The sequence below is a fragment of the Hippocampus zosterae genome, chromosome 10 (genome assembly GCF_025434085.1).
Source record: "Hippocampus zosterae strain Florida chromosome 10, ASM2543408v3, whole genome shotgun sequence".
Lineage (NCBI taxonomy): Eukaryota > Metazoa > Chordata > Actinopteri > Syngnathiformes > Syngnathidae > Hippocampus > Hippocampus zosterae.
In genome coordinates, this window is record NC_067460.1 from 3,497,987 (window position 1) to 3,519,708 (window position 21,722).

Genomic DNA, 21,722 nt, shown 5'->3' on the forward strand with positions numbered 1-21,722 from the left:
TACATTTTAAATACAACATCTAATGCTTAAAGTTGACATCTACTTTAACATTCATGGAAAAAAAAATGCATGAACATCACCAAGTCATAGAGGTGGCAAATTTGTTCAAAATGTTGCTATCTTATGGTATAATCACTTCAAATAAGTCCATGCACTTCCATACCAGCAATGCCAAGTAGCTTACGCCTGCTACTTTTTGGCTCGTATTGGAAGGTCAAGGTCACCTTTATTGTCCAATATGCTTTATGTATGATATATGTATATGTATGCATATTTATGTATGTATGTATGTATGTATTAAGCTGACTCTGGTGGACAACTCCCCCCTACCCACCGTCCACAACACAGCACTGAAACAGCCCTACTTAAAATCACCAATGACCTTCTCCTCACCTCTGACTTCGGCCTACTCTCCATCCTCATCCTTCTTGACCTTACAGCTGCCTTCGACACCATCAACCACTCCAGCCTACTCACTCGCCTACAGTCCCTAAACATCACCAACAAAGTCCTCACCTGGCTTCACTCATATCTCACAGACAGGAAATAATTCATTCACATCAACAACTGCTCTTCCTACACTGCCCCACTGTCCCAAGGTGTCCCTCAGGGTTCTGTGCTTGGTCCTCTTCTCTTCATTTTCTACCTTCTACCCCTCGGCCAAATCATTCGTCATCATGGTCTCCAGTTCCACTGCTACGCTGATGACGTACAATTGTACATATCCACCAAATCATTTACCCCAACAACCCACTCCACCCTGTCTAACTGTCTTTCAGATATCAAATACTGGATGCTTGATCCTGGATGAAACTTTCTCACTCTTAACTGCACTAAATCTCAACTGCTTATAATGGGTCCTCGGTCCCTCACCCAAACAACCTCCAACATTAACCTCACTATTGACAACTGCACCCTGTCCCCCACTCTCACTGTCGCAACCTCGGTGTCCTTTTTGATAATAACCTGTCTTTCGACCAACACATCACCCAAATCACCACAACTGCTTTCTTCCACCTCAAAAACATTTCTCGTTTTAAACTCTTCCTACTCACCTATAAAGCCCTTCACAATCAGGCCCCCTCCTACCTTTCCGACCTTCTTCTTCCCGCCTTGACTACTGCAATAGCATTCTCTACGGTACAACCTCCAAACTCCTCAATGAACTACAGTACATCCAGAATGCCACCGCCCGCCTACTCACCCACACCCGCACTTGTGATCACATCACACCCATCCTTAAAAACCTCCACTGGCTCCCCGTTCCCCAGCGTATTCAATTTAAACTGCTCCTACTCACCTATAACCTCACCTTAACAATCAGGACCCCTCCTATCCTTCCGACCTTCTTTACCAATACACTCCTTCCCGCAATCTCCGTTCCTCAAACACAAACTGCCTCGCCATCCCCGTGACCAAGCTCCAAACCTGAGGAGACAGAGCCTTCTCTTTCGCCGCCCCCACCCTCTGGAACGCTCTACCACAACACATCTGCAACAGTACTGACCTCCAATCCTTCAAATCATATCTTAAAACTCATCTGTTCCGATATGCTTTTAATACTTTTTAATGTCTTTTACCCATTTTTGCTTTTTGTTCATCTAAATATGCTTTTGTAAATTATGTATGCTTGTTTTAAGTGCACATTTTTATCCTGTGTTTTAAGCTCTTGTAAAGTGTCTTTATATGATGAAAAGCCCTTTCAAATAAAATGTATTATTATTAATTTGTCCTATAGTGTTTGTCCACTTTTACCGTGCTTATGCCGCTTCATAAGCACATTCTCAAAGCCATGTGGCTCTGGCGTAGCTGTATAGATTCAGCCCCTAACTATGCAAACTATTGACTTTATGGGCCTTATTTTGGTAGACTTGACCCGGTGTGCTCAGCCATAAAATGGGCTAAACTCCATTTTTGTGTTCGTGCAAATCTAGTCTGTCTGGGGATGGCGGTGCCATTGCACAAAGCAGCTTCGCCCCAATGCACCTGGTAATTTGGTGACAGAACTGGAATTGAACCCAGTACCTCTGCACTGTGAGGTCGACACGCTAACCACTGGACCACCGGGCCACCTAATCAATTGCTATCATGGATTATTTTAGTGATTGATTCTGTCTCCGCTTTAGCTTGGAATTACAGTCTCCCACTCTCTTCTCTGCAATGGGATCCATTTTCACTTTTTTCTTGACATTGAAACCATTAAGAATAGCAAATATCCGAATTAGGTGATCAGGGGCATTGAAGTTTTTTTCCCAAATACTGTACTATCATAATTGAAGCTACTGTGTTACCAGAATGTGAACACAGCTCAATTGTACATACTGTCAGGATATCGTAGCTCCCAGCTGTGAAGGCCTTGCGTGATGACACCATTGCCGTCTTGGGATCAATGAAGAATTTCCCATCCTCATTGCCATCCACAATGCTATAAGAAAGGTCACTGTTGGGTCCATCATCGCGATCATAGGCAAAGACTCGGTAGATAGGCTCCCCCTTCTTTCTTCGCTCCCTCTCTGGTAGTTTGACCTGATAGACCTTCTCTGGAAATGTCGGTTTGTTGTCATTTTCATCTAGGACCTGGACCATCACCCACACTGTACTCTGCCTCGAACTGGGCCCACCATCTGACACCAGAACCTGAAAGGGGAGGATAGATCAATCAATGAATGAGGAGAAAAAAAAGCAAATTCCACAAATTCGTCCCTCAATCAATTCTTCCAGTACATTTTTCTTGAATGAACTCAGAGATACCAGTTCATTTAGAGAATCAATACATATGCTCATGCAAATTAGCTAATTTACATGACTTATCCTGCAGGACGACACAGGTGAGTACAACCAGTGCTTTAGTTTGAGGCACATTTTGTCTCAAGTTTGGATCCATGTTGTACATAGAAAGAACTGGTGGTTTCTTTTTTTTTTTTAACCTTCACTTTGAACAGCAAATCTATTTTGAGTTTATATGGCTGAAATCAAGAATAAAAAGGTAAAAATCCAGACATATTATGAAATAAGAAAAAATTAAGTCATCGTGTACAGGTTCAAACCCCATTTTTTTTTTTTTTTTTTTATGGAGAGTTACTTTACATCAACCTAAGGAAGTCATCTTTACACATTGCTATTTTGGTAGTAGCTCTTCCGATCATATTAATGTGACAGTTGAAACACGACTCTTAATACTGAGAATTCATTAACTCACCACAAGGTCAACTTTTGAAAAAGAAAGTTTTAGCACAGCGCCCCCATCATTTCTTGCAAGAATACAATTCAAGCAAGCTGAGTGTGTGTGTGTGAATCAGAATAATCCAGCTCTTCATACCTGTTGTGATCACATACGAATGCCCCCCAGCTTTTTTTTCTGTATGCACTGGAGAATTTAATTAGCCTAAACGCATTTGAGATGTCAAAATGGGTCTCATATGGAAATCTACACTGATAGATTTTTTTTTGTTGGTCAACTGACCACAGACGCTTTGACTGACTGGTGAGTTTCTGTCTGAACCTTATTTATTTGTGATTTTGGGCAGGGCAAACACAATCTTTACAGAAACATGTTTTAACTTTTGAGAGACCATATGTTTTTGTCATGTTTAACAATATCTTTGATTAGATCAGGATTCATGGCACTGATGTACACATTGACGAAATGTTTTTTTTTCCCCTGGCTCCGGTGGCTACGAAGCCCATTTTAAGCCTCAAGACCTTTTTTGTAAAAGGGCCTTGAGTGTAGGGACAGTGCATGAAGTCGCTTACCTGCGCGCATTTAGATAACTGATGAAATCGCATCAATTCTCCCACTCATGAGTGGGATCATCATCAGGCGCCGACAGGTATGGCAGCCTCGGTCACACGCTCCCTAGTATTATCCCTGTTTTTGTCATTTTCGTTTGTTTGTGGCGACCCTGAGCGGCTTACTTACACGAGGGAAAAGTTGCTGCGCATTGGGGAGTCTACGCTCGGTCTTTTTTCACCAGCACACGAAAATCCACAAGGTTTTTCGGAGCTAATCGCGAGCGGAGCGGCTGCGCTGTACGGAGCATGGAAACGCCGCCGGAGGGGGAAGCGAGCCGGCGTGCTCGTCAAGCTCCGGCAGCGCGGATTTCGAACCCCGCTCCCATCGATCCATCTTGCTAATCTACGATCTCTGCCAAACAAGATGGATGAACTTCTTCTCCTCACAAAGACCAACAAAACATTTGCACGTTCTGCTCCGCTCTGCTTCACTGAAACCTGGCTCAGTGACCGCCATCCAGATCCCGCGCTACATCTACCCGGCTTCCGCCTTCTCCGAGCCGACCGCGACACGGAGCTATCAGGGAAATCGAAAGGTGGTGGGATTTGCTTCTATATCAACGAAGAATGGTGCACTGATGTCACGAAGCTCGACGCACACTGCAGCCCGGACCTGGAGTCGCTGTCTTTAAACTGCAAGCCATTCTACTCGCCAAGTGAGTTCACCTCCTTTTTACTAGTCGGTGTTTACATTGCGCCACAAGCTAACGCTAACACGGCGATACAAACGCTAGCCGAACAAGTAAACAAACTCAAACTAAAATACCCAGAGTCACCCCTGATCATTTTGGGCGATTTTAATAGAGCACATCTTAACCGTGAACTTCCCAGATATAAGCAGCACATCGACTGTTTCACCAGAGAAGGCAACATTCTAGACCACTGCTATACAACAATCAAAAATGCATACCGATCGGTCGCCCGTGCAGCATTGGGTCTTTCTGACCACAATTTAATCCACTTAATACCTACATACAGACAGAAACTCAAATGTGTTAAACCGGTTGTTAAGACTGTGAAAAAATGGACAGATGAAGCAAAGCTAGCTCTACAAGAATGCTTAGACTGCACTGATTGGGGCGTCTTTGAAACTTCAACGGGCACACTGGATGAATACACAGACACTGTAACATCATACATCAGTTTCTGTGAGGACATGTGTGTACCAACGAAGTCCTTCCGCTCCTTCAACAATAACAAGCCATGGTTTACTCACAAACTCAGGCAACTCAGGAAAGAGAAAGAGGCCGCATTTAGAAGTGGAGATCGGGCACTGTACAAACATGCCCGAAACCAATTGACAAAGGAAATTAACATCGCAAAGAGAAGCTATGCAGAGAGGCTGAAAAACCAGTTCTCTGCTAACGACTCTGCATCTGTATGGAATGGCCTGAAAGCATTCACTAACTATAGAATGCCATCCCCCCAAACAGTGAACAATAAGGGTCTTGCTAATGAACTAAACATGTTTTTCTGCCGATTTGAAAAGGACACCCCCATTTCCCACACACACCCACCTCTACCAGAAACCACTCTACCTACCCCCCCCCCCCCACCCTCTTTTTCTCCACTACAGATCCACGAACAGGACGTGAGACTGCTCTTCAAGCAGCAAAAGATCAAGAAGGCTCCGGGGCCCGACAAAGTGTCCCCCTCCTGCCTGAAAGTCTGCGCTGACCAGCTGGCTCCGGTCTTCACACAAATCTTCAACAGATCCCTGGAGCTGTGTGAGGTCCCATCCTGCTTCAAACAGTCTACCATCATCCCAGTTCCCAAGAAATCGGCAACATCGGAACTGAACGACTATAGGCCTGTCGCCCTGATGTCTGTGGTCATGAAGTCCTTTGAACGCCTTGTGCTGAACCACCTAAAGAACGTCACTGGACCCCTGCTGGACCCTCTCCAGTTTGCCTACCGGGCAAACAGGTCTGTGGAAGACGCAGTCAACATAGGTCTGCACTACATCCTCAAGCACCTCGACAGCACAGGGACCTACGCAAGGATTCTGTGTGTGGATTTCAGCTCTGCGTTCAACACCATCATCCCGGAACTCCTCACCCCCAAACTACTCCATCTCGGTGTGTCCCCTACGATCTGCCAGTGGATCCTCAGCTTCCTGACGGGACGGACACAACAGGTGAGACTGGGAGCAACAACATCATCAGCACCACCAGCACTGGAGCCCCACAGGGATGTGTCCTCTCGCCACTGCTCTTCTCTCTCTACACAAACGATTGCACCTCAACAGATCCAGCTGTCAAACTCATAAAGTTCGCAGACGACACCACGGTCATCGGTCTCATCAAAGACGGCGACGAGTCTGCGTACCGCCAACAAGTGGAGCAGCTGGAGCTCTGGTGCGGCCGACACAACCTCGGGCTGAACACGCTCAAGACTGTAGAGATGATCGTGGACTTCAGGAAACATTCTTCTCCTCAGTTGCCCCTCACACTATCCAACTGCCCTGTGTCAACCGTCGAGACCTTCAAGTTCCTGGGAATCACAGTCTCCCAGGACATGAAGTGGGAAGTCAACACCATCTCCATCCTGAAAAGGGCCCGGCAACGGATGTACTTCCTGAGGCTGCTGAGGAAGCATGGCCTGCCACAGGAGGTGCTACGACAGTTCTACACGGCAGTCATCGAATCAATCCTGTGTTCTTCCATCACGGTTTGGTTTGGGGCCGCCACAAAAAAGGACAAAATCCGACTTCAACGGACATTTAGGACGGCAGAAAAAATCGTTGGCACCGCCCTACCCACTCTTGAGGACTTGCACACTGCATGAATCAAGACAAGGGCACGGAAAATCCTCCTGGATCCCCCGCACCCTGCCCACCACCTTTTTCAGCCACTCCCCTCAGGCAGACGCTACAGATTAATGCGCACCAAATCCAATAGACACTTAAACAGCTTCTTCCCTCTAGCCATTAACTCCTTAAACAGTCACTGACTTAGTCACTCTTCTTGCACCACAAAATGGTACTACAAAACTACTGGTTACTCTAAAATGGTTCAATGATTTTGTTGTTTACGATGATACTAGTGCAGCGTGTTATACCGGAGACAAATTCCTTGTGTGTTCTACATACTTGGCCAATAAAGATGATTCTGATTCTGATGACTCCATAATGCCATTGTGTGCAAAATTTCCTATGGTGCATATTTAATCAAGACCCCTTTTTTTCTCACTCCAGTAACCACTTCGGGAAGCTGAGGCCTTGGGACTCATCACACTAGTCCTTATGTGCACCTTCTAAGTGCCGAGCCGTCTTTGCATAAAGCCAAGGCTTAGAGCAATAAAATCAATGATGTTGTCTCCTTTTTGGGTATGCTCAAACAACTGCACAGTAATTTGAATTTTGCGTGAAAGTGTCTTTCATCTGAAATGGGAAAATTAAAAGCTGCACGTTAGAAAGCTAGGACTAGATTTGAATATGCGTAACAGGGCAAGTTAAAAAAAGAAATCCTGCTGTGCATCGTCAATATTCTTAAACACAAAACAGTCGGATATATGTGTTCCAAAATGCTCTGTTTATTTTCTGTCTCAAAATTAACCCTTTCCTAAACGGTTGGGTAGCCTTAGCAAGCATTGATGACAGACTTTGGCTGAAAAGAGTCTTTGAAACGGCTGGCCCAGGTGTCCTCGTCAACACTGGTCATCACACACACTTGGAAGGACTGGGGGTGTGTGTGATGATTCTCTGCAGGCGGCAGGCACGCCCAGGATAGCTGGTTTAATTTAAAATTGTTTCTCTTGTGGGTAACTGATTTTTGATCCCCAGACCTCAAGACATACACACACACGCATGCACGCATACACACAGCTGAAACAAGAACTCCACACTCAACTCTGAGTCATAATGAGAAAGCCATCGCATGGCACAATTTATCACTAATCAAGGTGGACTTGATACATGTTTTCATTATTGTTAAAAGAGACCAGCATGGACTGACTGTCCTCAAACAATCTCTATCACCAAGCTAATGAAAACCACATTGAGGAAAGCCAAAGAGAGACGAGGAGAAAGAGCTGAGTATGTGGAGTAGATGAGATGGGAGAGGCCATTTGTTTTCATCAAAATCTTGGCAGCTTCTGAAATGGAGTATGAGTTGCAGGGCTAATTAGCGGCAGGGCGATGTCAACCATGTCGTTCATCTATAAACAGCAGGTCACCATTATGAGTACTGAGGTAACACAACAAGGGGTGCAAACGATTAATTGTTGTGCTTTTAATTATTATGCAAAATGGAATTGGATACCTGGATCTCATTGAGTAAAGTGTTTTGACTTGTTGAATCTTGACCAGTCATGTTTAATGGTGAGTGAAGCAAAATAGGTTTAGGCAGTGTTTTTTCATTGCACTTATTAATAAATTAATCTTATGCAACAATGCTGGTTTACAAAGGTGATGGGGCGGAGGCGGCACGGTGATTGACTGGTGAGCACGTCGGCCTCATTGTACAAAGGTGCAGGGTTCAAGTCAGGCTTCGGCCTACCTGTGTGGAATTTGCATGTTCTCCCTGTTTCTGTGTGGGTTTTCGCCCAAATCATGTATGGTAGGTTAATCACACACTTCAAATAGTCCCAAAGTGTGAGTGTGAGCGCGGATGTGTGCCCTGAGATTGCCTGGCAACCAATTCAGGGTGTACCCCACCTACTGACAGCTGGAATAGGCTTCAGCACGCCCGCGACTCTTGTGAGAAAATCCGTGAAATAGGTACCCCTCCCCCTGTACAGGTATATGTTCATGTGTATGAGTATATTTAATATTTATAAGGCCAAATTTAATGTATACATGCAGTAGAAGTAAATGTTCGTTGTAACTAACATTACTTAATGCAATATACTAAAATATATATACATGTGGGCGGCCCGGTAGTCCAGTGGTTAGCACTTCGGCTTCACAGTGCAGAGGTACCAGGTTCGATTCCAGCTCCGGCCTCCCTGTGTGGAGTTTGCATGTTCTCCCCGGGCCTGCGTGGGTTTTCTGCGGGTGCTCCGGTTTCCTCCCACATTCCAAAAATATGCATGGCAGGCTGATTGAACACTCTAAATTGTCCCTAGGTGTGAGTGTGAGCGTGGATGGTTGTTCGTCTATGTGTGCCCTGCGATTGGCTGGCAACCGATTCAGGGTGTCCCCCGCCTACTGCCCGGAGACAGCTGGGATAGGCTCCAGCACCCCCCGCGACCCTAGTGAGGATCAAGCGGTACGGAAGATGAATGAATGAATATATACATGTATAAGATGTATAAGTTAGGTTAGGTTCGTGTGTAAATAATAAAATACAGTAAACATAAACATGTAATACTGTATATGTTGTTCTATGTGACTCGATGTTTGGCTGACTTTCGCTGCTTCTTGCGGAACTTTTGCGGCATTTTCGCGAAAAAAAAACATATCTATCTATCTATCTATATATATATATATATATATATATATATGCCTCTTGTGGACCTTTTGCGGCATTTTCGCGATATATATATATATATATATATTGCCTGGCATTTTCGCGATATATATATATATATATATATATATATATATATATATATATATATGCGAAAATGCCGCAAAAGGTCCACAAGAGGCAGCGAAAGTCAGCCAAACATCGAGTCACATAGAACAACATTTTATATATATATAACCGATGCACCAACAGATGCCTCAGTTGGTAAGGCATCGGTTTGGCATACGGGAGACGGTGGTTTGAATCCAGCTTGGGGCAAAAAATGAGCACATAACTCCATCCAGTGTGGATCATTGGGCAAGATCCTTCACGCTAATGCCTACCTCCTGATGAAAAATGGGCTACTGGAACAAAGCGGAGATGGGCGAGATGCAATAACATGGCTCTGTTGGAATGCGACTACTCAAGCAACCATAGTCAGAGGGGTTACATGCAGAGAATGTGGGCTAAATGGTTACTTCGAAAAACGCAGTTACGGTTGACCACGAAACAACAAGTAGCTCAGTGTTCCAACATCCACAAACGGCAACTGCTGTCACAACTTGAGATTGATGAGGTACAACGCAGGTTCCATGGTGCAGGGCCCCAGGCTGCCAGATCAGTGGAGGAGGTCATACCAGAGATTGGGAGGCAAGCCCCAATGAATGAAATGCAGAGCGAGGCAGCAACTGACCTGAAAGCTAATATCATGGCGAGAATGAAAGCTGGGCAACCTAGAAACCGATTACAACGGCTATGTGAAGTACCACCTGAAAGTCTCATGGAAAGTGTGAATGCAGCACTGAGGGTGATCCCTACCGTAACAATCACGGAAACCAATGAGCTGATATACGCTTCGCCATCAGTGACAGCACCAGGCCCGGACATGGTCCACACCTACTGGCTAAAGAAACTCACATCACTCCATAAGCGCCTAGCAGCACAAATGAACCAGCTGCTGAGGGATGGGACTCACCCAGGATGGCTAACCCGAAGGATTGATTGATTACAAAAAAGCCTATGACTCGATGCCACATACGTGGATCACTGAATGCTTGGAGTTGTATAAGGTGAACAGGTTTTCGGTGTCTCGCGCTGCCGTGGCTGGCAAAACAGACATCGGCGTGGACTTCTGCAGCGCGCTTGTTGTTTTGTTTCCGGTTTATTTAGAGATTAACGTAAAATCCGCTGTGACGTGTGCCGTGTTAATCTCGCGAAAAAAAAAAAAAAATCACGTTCAAATTCATGCCGATAAAAACACGCTTAACTGACAGCTCTGATATATATATTTATTTATATATATAATAAATTCCTCGTCTCGCGTGGTGTCCGTCACTCATTCAGCTCGGGTCCTCTACCAGAGGCCAGGAAGCTTAAGGGTTCTGCGCAGTATCCTTGCTGTTCCCAGCACTGCACATTTCTGGACTGAGATGTTGTTCCCGGGATCTGTTGCAACCACTCATCCAGTTTGGGGGGTCACTGCCCCGAGTGCTCCGACCACCACAGGCATGACTGTCACCTTTATCTTGCAGGCTCTCTCCAGCTCCTCTCTGAGCCCTCGGTATTTCTTGAGTTTCTCTTCCTTCTGTCAAGGTTCTGTTTCAGTCTGGCCAGCAGGTGGCATGAGCGGACTTCTGTGCACACCTGCTGCCAATCTAACACTCTGTATTTAAGGACCCCTCTGCTGTGCACCTGTTGTCGGAGTATTGCCTTTGCCTTGCTGCTTCCTTGCTCATAGACTGCTTTTGCTATAGACCTCGCCGTGTTTCGCTTTTGAACTCTCGGTACCAAATATTTTGTAAGTATGGTTTTTATTTTGTGATTTGGCTTTCGCTTGCGTGTATTTGCTACATTGTTTTTTGTTTGCCTTCGCGGTTCTTATTTTCCTCCCTTGCCTTTTGTGCAAGCGCTTTTTGTTACTCGTTTTTGTGCCCTCTGTTCCTTGTTTTGACCAGCACTTTGTTACTTCTTTGGAAGTGCGATTTTTGTATATTAAACCCTTTTTTGCTACGGAGACCTTGTTTGGTGTACATTTCTGGGATCCCAACTTTATTCGGCTTGCCCGAACGTGACACCTTCTTACTGATGTTTCCATCACTTGGGACCGCTACGTCCACTACAACGGCTTTCCTCTGCCCTTTATGATCACGATATCTGGTTGGTTCGCCATTACCATCTTGTCAGTGTCTGGAAGTCCCACAGGTTCTTCGCTCTGTCATTCTCCACCACCTTCTGAGGCGTTTCCCATTTTGACCTTGGGATTTCCAGTGCATACGCCGCAAAGATGTTTCGGTATAGTATGCCAGCCACCTGGTTATGGCGTTCCAGGTAGGCGTGTAATATATATATATATATAAATGTATACACTGTATATGTAGGGTTTTTTTTTTTGGATGAATGCTTTTGAAAATTCTGCGATGCACTGAAACCGCAAAAACGAACCGCGAAGTAGTGAGGGATCACTGTATTATTAAACATATTTTATTTTTCCAATGAACCAAGCATTTTTTTAACATATGTCTTTGAAGTTTAAAGAGGCTGGTGAGATGTGTGAATCATATCACCTGACCTCTCAAATGCATCTTGATTACCATCGACAACCTCATTTTACAAGTGCTTATTCAGGCAGCACACACTCACACACACACACACACACACACAGAAATCTCTTGCCCAGGTCAACCATTTCCGTTCAATAAAATAATCCTTAGTTTTGAAACCAAGTTTCTTCTTTTAAGACCGAGCACATCGCGTCAATACAATTACAGCTCCAGAGCTGTCATCTATAATATAGCATAGACTCTCTCTTACGATTTGCTGATTATTTTGCATACCAAAATGCTCACCTCTAAAACATGTTCTGTTTGTTGTTCACGGTCCAGTTTCCTCGAGGTTGTTGTGATCAGACCTGAGACAAAAAAACGAGAGAAAACGTGAAGAAATTTGGGGGAAATCACACACAAAAATCCATGCCATGAGCCAACTCAGTTATAGTTTACTTCTATTGTTGCAATTAGATTCAGACAAAACAAAATAAGCTACTGTAGCTGTTTGAAAATGAGGAAAGATGACGGTGGAGCAAATAATTATTTAAAACACAGTTGTAACAACACCAAAAACACTTTAGCCTGTCCTCACTCAATGGTATGAGAAGCAGAGAAACACCATGGACTGAGCACTGCAACCAATCACAAAAATTCAAACATTCTGTGCTGCAATGAGTTTTGTTGGAGGCACATATTTCAGTTTGACAAAAAATACTCAGTGAAGTTATTGATGCAGTGGTCATAGGAGTGAGTGTGTTTGCGCTTTGTGATGTATCTGATGAGCCACAGATCCACATTTCCAAGTCAGTTGGGAAAAGCCAAGCAAACACAATCAAAGCAAGCAGACGTCCAACATAAATGGTCTCAATGACAATGTTATCGTCAATCCTGTATTGGTTGAAAGTTCATACAGCAGCTAAGCGGTTGGTGACATTAATGGGGAACTAAAGGCAAAATTGTAGTTTTTCAGCTTTAAAAAAAGACAATCGGTGTTACTAATTCAAATTCAAAAGACAGTGGTACCTCTACTTACACAATTAATTGGTTCTGGAAGAAAATTCTGAACTAGAAAATTTTGTAAGTAGAGACATGTTTTCCATGTAAATGCCCTTATCTGTTTCAAGCCCCCTCAACTCCCCGCCCTCCTCACAAACACACACAAAATTCAGTCATGAATGTTTTCTAAAGCATAAAAATCCATCAAAATATGTCACAATACAATACAATACAATACACAAATGCATGTTACAATTAGATTATAGCACAATAAATGAGAGTTGTGCATAACGTAAAAAAAATAGAGTAAAGAATAACAATGATGGTCATTTCACTTTTAACTGCATCCTCATCGTTTTTTGCCCTCTTTAGTTCATGTTCACTCTTAGGAGTGTTTTTTTACCTGGTGTTTTGGAAAGAACTGGTCCAAGGGCGTTTGCTTTTGTCGGCTTTTAACAATCCTTCGTAAATTTCCAAAGCAAACACCAGCATAGTGAGCGATCTCTTTTTCTGGGCGATTCACATTTATGCAAAATTAACGCCTCATGGCCCAAGGGGCAAATAACAAAAACGCTGCATAGACACTTATCTATCTATCTACACAAAAAGATATATGCGGTAAATGTCCCTCTTAGCCAATAGGATGCCAGGATAATGCTTGGTGATAGCCAATGGCAGAGCAGCTCTACATATGTTGCTTTCAGAGAAGTCAGAGCTGTACGGAGCCCCTAAGGGGACATGGGAGGAAAAAAAATTTGCGAGATCTCGCAAAGAAAGATTGTGAAAGCTCGCAATACTTTATTTATTTATTTTTAATGGTCGGTGATGTGCTTCCGGGTCATCGTACGTGCTTCTAGTCATTGTATGTGTAAGCGCAGACAACAGTTATGGAGCGTGGTCAACCGTTCGTGAGTTTAATAGAATTTTACTTTGAAATTGGCTTGAAATACAAATACATTAAATCTGTTCTTGATGTTAAGTTTCCAAATAAGTGAAAGACATTTGAAGCAAGTGCTGAACCAAAGAGGACTATTTCGTCGGAAAATGTTCAATGACTTGGCAGTCCTGGTTGACTTCATTCGCAACCAATTGCAGCATTCCGGACAACTACACGGTTACAGGTGGATGTACAGTAAGTGCAGAGAATATGGACTTCTTGTCAGGAAAGGGGACGTTCGTCTGGTCCTGAAAGAGTTGGATCCGAGAGGAGTGTCGTTAAGGCAAGCAAGACGTCTGAGTCAAAGGGCCAAATTTTATATGGCACATGGACTCCTATGACAAACTTAAACCATTTGGAATTTGTATCAATGGGGCTATTCTTTGCGAGATCTCGCATTACTTTACTTACTAAGTTTTTTTTCCTTCCATGTCCCCTTAGGGACAGTAGCCCATACTGTATTTTTACCTTTCGTATCTTTAAATTTCTTTCGGAACAAGTGGCAATATTTCCCCATCGAGGCGGTTCGTAACTTGAAAACTTCGTATAAAGAGACATTCGTAAGTAGACCACTTTAGATCAAGGACAAACGCATTTGAAGCGTTCTTGTAATCAGCTTCATGCACATGTCAAACATCTAAGATAGAGCAGAACATTGTGCTTTCATTGTGTAAACATCTCGTTTTTCTCAGTCTACTTGTAACATACAGCACTGACTTTTATCACTACACAATGGTTGAAAGAAGAACGAAAATAACGTTGTTGAAGTGATGTGATGCACATGTCTAGAAACAGGGATTTGTGCCACTGAGCGAGAGAACACAGCAAACATGTTTCTCAGCCAAAGGAAGAAGGTCCTCTCATTCCCATCAAATTTAGCATAGTAGAGGTGCACGGCTGACAAGGCAGAAGCATAAACTGAGTCACGAGAGTTCATGCAGGAGCGCGACATGCACAAAGAACATTTATAAGGAACTGCAAGAAGAGCTCCACTTGCGGAAGATGAAAAACATTTTTTGCTCCCGATTCACCTCGCCACCACAAAATGTTCACTTCAGCTTATCACAGCGCAATTGGCATAAGAACAAGATTCATGCTTGGAATGCTACAAACACGCCGCCCGGCATGCAACCATGCTTGATCGCACAAAATTGCATTGACTATATATGACTATGCACTGCGAGAAACGCAGTGCACACATTTGGTTTCACCATTACATAAGATTAATTTTGTCTTGATCGATACACCCATGGGATGACTGTTAACCGATTCATACTAATGAGGGAAAGAAAGTTCTCATGTAGTTTTTTGTGTGTCGTAAATGATAGTGATGGCCAAATGAAGCATTCCAGTCAACTGGTTTACTCAGGTTTCAAAGCTTCATGGTGCTTCATTTGCTTCCTCACTTCACTTTTCGTGTCTGAAGAATAGCACTCGAACAAACAAGTACTGGTCGATGAATTCCATATCCACTGGTTATAAAAACAATAAAATATGATTTTCAGAGCAAACTAATAACTCAACTCACCAAAATTAAACTAAAGGAAAGGCAGCCATTTCGGTCAAAGTATAATTTAACGATTGTGCTCTCTAAAACACTTTTGTCAAACATTACCACACACCCAAATCTGGTACCTTTGTTTATTTCATCATGGTTTGTTTTCTAGAAATATGAAAAGGAGTACACAAGGTTGTAAGTTTATTCTGCAACAGTTGCTCCAATACTCAGTTAAGTAACTACTGCAAGAGGAAAGGAAAAGTCACAGCCCCACCATCAAATTTCTCAATGGCAATGGGCAATGACAGCCCAAAGACAGTGATCGAGAAGGACAAGGACTGGGCAGATGGACTGAACCATTTTTTCAACCGTTTCGACCAGTCGTCTGTCCCTTCCCCCAACCACAAACTGCAACCTCTCTCACTGAGGACTTCTTCTCCTCCCCCTCCTCTTTCGACCAGCTCTCATCAACCCAGTATGTCATCTGGTTCCTGCCTGTCCGTCACAACAGAGCAGGTAAGGAACCAACTGAGGAAGATGAATGTGAGGAAGGCAGCAGGTCCGGACAAGATCAGTTACCGGCTCCTCAGGACCTGCTCTGACCAGCTGTGTAACATTGTCCAGCACATCTTCAACCTGAGCCTGAAGCTGGGCAGAGCTCCACAGCTGTGGAAAACTTCGTGCCTGGTCCCAGTGCCCAAGACCCCCCACCCTAAGGAGCTGAACAGCTACAGACCGGTGGCGCTGACGTCTCACCTGATGAAGACGCTGGAGAGACTCATCCTCGCCCACCTTCGACCGCTGGTGAGCCCGTCACTGGACCCGCTGCAGTTTGCCTATCAGCCTGGCATCGGCGTGGAAGACGCCATTATCTACCTCCTCCACTCAGTGCTGTCACACTTGGACAAGGCTGCGAGCACTGTGAGAATCATGTTCTTTGATTTCTCCAGTGCCTTCAACACCATCCAGCCCAATTTGCTGGGAGGCAAACTGCAGAACGCCGGAGTGGACCACCATATCACAGCATGGATCATAGACTACCTCACAAATCTGCCGCAGTACGTGAGATTGCAGAGCTGTGAGTCGGACCGGCTTCTCTGCAGCACTGGAGCGCCGCAGGGGACTGTTCTGGCTCCATTCCTGTTCATCCTCTACACCTCGGACTTCAGACACGTCACTCCAAACTGCCACCTTCAGAAGTTCTCCGATGACTCTGCGATTGTTGGCCTCATTACAGAAGGGGACGATCGGGAGTACAGGGGACTGACAAAGGACTTTGTGGACTGGTGCCAGCAGAATCTCCTCTAGATCAACCCTAGGAAAACTAAGGAGTTGGTTGTGGATTTCTGCAGGAAAAAGTCCTCACCAGCACCGATGAACATCCAGGGTATGGACATAGAGAGGGTGACCTCCTACAAGTACCTTGGTGTTCTTCTGAACGACAAACTGGACTGGACTACAAACACGGACACCCTGATTAGGAAAGGACAGAGCCTACTCAGGAAACTGAGGTCTTTTGGGGTTCAGGGGTCACTCCTTAAGACGTTCTATAACTCGGTGGTGGCCTCGGCCATCCATTATGGCATTGTCTGCTGGTCAGGCAGCATCTCAGCCCGGGACAGAAAGAGACTGGAGCGACTGGTCAGGAAAGCCAGTTCTGTCCTGGGTTGCTTCCTTGACACTCTGGAGGAGGTGGGCAACAGAAGGATGCTAACCAAGCTAAAAGCTATGATGGCCAGTCCCTCCCACCCACTCCAGCCCGCCCTGACAGCACTTGGTAGCTCCTTCAGCCAGAGACTGTTACACCCGCGCTGCAAGAAGGAGAGATACCGACGCTCGTTCCTACCGACTGCTGTCAGGCTGATGAATAAAAAATAACAATCATAATAATAATAATAATTAAATGATGTGAAGGAAAATTGTAAATAGTACTGCGATTTATCCATTTTGTGTTCATATTGCATTTAATTGAAAGATGTTTGTTGTTTTTTTCTTTCTTCTTTCTTCTTTCTACATACATTCTTGCTGCTGGAGGTTGTAAATTTCCCCAGTGTGGGACGAATAAAGGATATCTTATCTTATCTTATCTTATCTTATTTAAAACGGAGCATAAACGTGGGAAGAGTGAGGTCACTGTGGTTTTTAATCAATGCAAAACTGTTATAATGAAAGTATCTCTCTGAGGACAAATAAGACATGGAATAAAAATGTGTATTTGCTGGATGATCGAATGTAACAATGATTCTTTACAGTGTATTTCATACCATTAGAAAACCTGACTGTTATATAATGTGTATACATACAGTATACACACATGCACACACACCCACACACACGCAGATATATTTCTTCATATGTGTGACTGTGCCTGTGCGTGGGCGTGTGTGTGGGTGTTTGTGTTTCATGTCAGAACTCCTAGGCTAAATATACACTAAGAGGTGGAATCAGCTGTGAGTAATAGCACTGTAAAGAGGAGGGAAAAAATGCACCCAATAAATTTTGAAACCGTTTTCAAATTACATCCAAGTCGGATAACTGCCAGTACGGCTGCAATGTAGGTGGACAAATGAAAATCCCATCCCGGAGAGCCAGACGTCATGAAAATATGGCAAACGATGACATATACACGCATCTCTCCCCAAACAACACGCTTGAGATAAAGTGTAGAAATGACAGTGAAACCTTAGGAAAGAGGTTTCAGAGAGGCTTCAATGATTTCTCTTCATCCATTTCTAATGTTTGTTTAATTCCATGTTACTGCTGTCCAACATGACCACATCCGTTTCTAAATGGAAACATTACTTGTTTCGCCTGCAATTTGACCATGAGAGCATGCAGATAATGAGAGGTGTCCTAAAAATAATGAGAGATGAGATTTTACGTATCGAAAAGATTTAGACAAGGTGTTAATATTTGCTGTTGGTTGAAAACTTGAAACTGAATTGACAATAAAACCAAATGTCGACAGCTTCAACTCAGCTGCAAGTCACTTCCAATTGCCTCTGAGGAAATCACTGATGGTCTTGCCGTATATTTGCTTGACTTCTGTACATGAAGTACGATGGCATGACTTTGTGTGACTGGTTGTCTCTCTCTATATGCACCCGATGATTGACTGGTGACAAATTTATCAATACTAATTAATGTCCCTCAAGGTGAACTTCAACTCTCACTCTGATGTCTGCTTTGGGAACTGTTTCCGTGAATGGCATAAATCCTGTGCCACACTCTGTGTAACTGCGCTGAAGTCTGCTTTTTGCCCTACGTCGGGTAGGTACTTGGGTAGGCTCCACTTTCATGCAATCTGAACAGGATTAGTGCTATGGAAAATGGATGGATGGATGGAAATCTTCAGGAAACCAATGTAGACACGCTTACAAACGAGCAAAGCAAAGCATGAGAAGCTTTGATAGCCAAACGAGAAACCAAAAATGATAATCGAGGCCAATTCCAGAAGACACCAAACAACAGTACAATAAAAAATTCAGGCATGAGTACGTCAGCCCGACAGTCATTCCACCTGTCGTTGTCGCTGACAGCCAATTGGTGTCGAGAACATACAGGCCTGAGGATTTCAGAAATGAAACTGTTTTTCGGTTCCATTAGATTACCCAATGGGAAAACACTGTAACTAATTTGGGGTTCCATAAACATTCATCATGGGAACCATTTTTTGATTTTGAGTGATATTCAAATGAAGAGTTCTGATCCTCAAAAGACTTACGCAGCGCTTACCACTTGGTTCGCATCCGGGAGGGTGACGAGTGGAAAACCGCTTTTAAGACCCCTCTGGGCCATTTTGAATACCTGGTTATGCCTTTCGGGCTGACAAACGCTCCTGCCGTGTTCCAGAACCTGATCAACGACGTTTTAAGGGACATGATTAACATTTTTTGTTTCGTTTATCTTGACGACATTTTGATTTTTTCCAGGTCATTACACAGGCACCAGCAACATGTTAGGCTGGTGCTACAACGTCTACTGGAAAACCGGCTCTTCGTCAAGGCAGAAAAGTGTGAATTCCATGTCCCCGTCATCTCCTTCCTGGGGTTCATTATCGAACAGGGAAGGTTAAGAGCGGACCCCATTAAGACGCGTGCAGTCACTAACTGGCCGGTTCCTACCAATCGCAAGGAACTGCAGCGCTTTTTGGGGTTCGCCAACTTCTACCGACGCTTCATCCGCGGTTACAGTCAGAAGGCGCTCCCTTTAACCCGCCTTACGTCCATTAAGATCCCATTTAAGTGGGATCCGACCGCGGATGCGGCGTTCGCGAACCTGAAGGCGGCGTTTACCAGTCCCCCCGTACTACAACATCCTGATCCTGATCTCCCCTTTATCGTGGAGGTGGACGCCTCGGATTCGGGGGTGGGGGCTGTGCTGTCCAAGCGCTCTCCGGTCGACCAGAAGCTGCACCCCTGCGCCTTTTTCTCCCGTCGTCTCAGTGCTGCCGAATCCAATTACGACGTGGGCAACCGTGAACTGTTGGCTGTTGTGAACCCCTTGCAAGAGTGGCGGCACTGGCTCGAGGGGGCAAAGGAACCCTTCACGGTCTACACTGATCATAAGAATCTCGCTTATCTCCGCTCCGCTAAAAGACTGAACGCCCGTCAGGCCCGGTGGGCCCTGTTCCTCACCAGGTTCGACTTTGTCCTTACCTACTCTCCCGGGTCCAAGAACACCAAGCCCGACGCCCTTTCCCGTCTCCACGAACCGGCGGGGAGGGACCGGTCCCCGGAAACCATCCTCCCGGCCCAGTGCATCGTGGGGGCCGTCCAATGGGAGATTGAGCAGCGGATCCAGGCTGCCCTAGAGGGGGTTCAGGTGCCGGCGGAGTGCCCAGCAGGGAAGCTGTTCGTACCTCCATCCCTACGATCTGAAGTTCTGCAGTGGGGACATTGGTCCAAGGTGGCATGTCACCCTGGGGTGAACCGGACGGTGCAACTTGTCGCCCAGCGGTTCTGGTGGCCGGAGCTCCGTAGTGACGTGACGGAGTTCATCAATGCCTGCACCGCCTGCGCCTGCGGCAAGTCGTCCCATCAACCTCCGGCGGGATTGCTCCAGCCGTTGCCCATTCCCCCTCGTCCGTGGTCCGACATCGCTCTGGACTTCATCACGGGCCTTCCCCCTTCCCGGGGGCGAACTGTCGTGCTCACGATAGTGGACCGCTTCTCCAAGGCGGCTCATTTTGTGCCTTTGTCCAGGTTGCCGTCGGCGCTGGAGACCGCCGACCTCCTCGTCAAACACGTCTTCCATTTCCACAGCATCCCAGCGGACATTGTGTCGGATTGGGGGCCCCAGTTTGTGTCTCGCGTCTGGAAGCGGTTCTGCCGGTCCCTCGGAGCCACGGCCAGCCTGACCTCGGGATACCACCCCCAGTCCAATGGACAGGCTGAGCGCGCCAACCAGGATCTGGGGGCGGCCCTCCGCTGTGTGTGCCTCCACCGTGCCGCATCCTGGGTCGACCACTTACCCTGGGTGGAGTATGCACACAACACCCTCGTCTCTTCCACCACAGGCAGATCGCCCTTCATGACGGCTTACGTTACCAGCCGCCACTGTTCCCGTCCCAGGAGGGGCAGGTGGAGGTCGTCGTCGGCGCCCGGCGCCCTCATACGTGGTGGGACAGAAGGTGTGGCTGGCAAGGAGGGATCTTCGCCTGGCCGGCACGTCTGCAAAGCTGGGACCCCGATTCACTGGACCATTCGAGGTCGAGGCCGTCATCAGTCCCGTCGCAGTCAGGCTCCGGCTACCGGCCACCATGAGGGTTCACCCCGTGTTCCATGTCTCCCTGCTCAAGCCTGTATCTTCCAGTCCCTTGGCGCCTTCTCCCACTCCGCCTCCACCTCCGCGGGTGGTCGATGGTGGCCCGGTGTACACTGTGCGTGCCATTCTGGACTCTCGGCGCAGGGGCAGGGGTTTCCAGTACCTGGTCGACTGGGAGGGCTACGGGCCGGAGGAGCGGCAATGGGTGCCCCGCTCCTGGATCCTTGATCCGTCCCTTTTGCATGACTTCCACACTGCTCATCCGTCCAAGCCGGGTAGTCCGCCGGGAGGCGTCCATTGAGGGGGGGGGGGTACTGTCACGTCCCGTGCCAGCCAGCAGGTGGCGGGCTTTTCCCTCCGCCAACTGCACACCTGTCCGTAATTTCGGGTTGATTATCTGCCTTTATTAAGAGGCTCCGGCAGTCCACTCACTGCCGGAGAATTCCACGCCGTGCCATTGTTCTCTCGCGCTAAAACCTCTATAGTTGATTTCTCGTTGCCTTCTAGCCTTGTGGCCGCTTATCTTGCGTTCTCTCTAGTCCCAAAATTGTATATTTAGTCTATAGTCTAATCAGACCTTCCTCGCCTTTTGTTTTTCTGCGAGCGTTTTCTGTTGTTTCCTTATTTCTTCCCTGGTCCTTATTTGACCAGCGTTTTTTTTGTTACCGTTTCCCTGTCGGGCTCTTTCTGATCGTTATTAAAGACTTTTTGTGTTCTTACAAGATCTTTTCGTGTCT

General features: G+C 45.8%; 1 protein-coding gene across 1 annotated transcript in view; it reads right to left on the reverse strand.

The window, feature by feature from the left end:
- The window catches only part of fat3a (FAT atypical cadherin 3a), a 220,235-nt gene that overhangs the window by 77,538 nt on the left and 120,975 nt on the right, over positions 1-21,722 (reverse strand). The window contains 2 exon segments of the mRNA XM_052078759.1: positions 2,323-2,637; positions 12,089-12,150. Of these exon segments, the coding sequence (XP_051934719.1) occupies positions 2,323-2,637; positions 12,089-12,150 (377 nt within the window).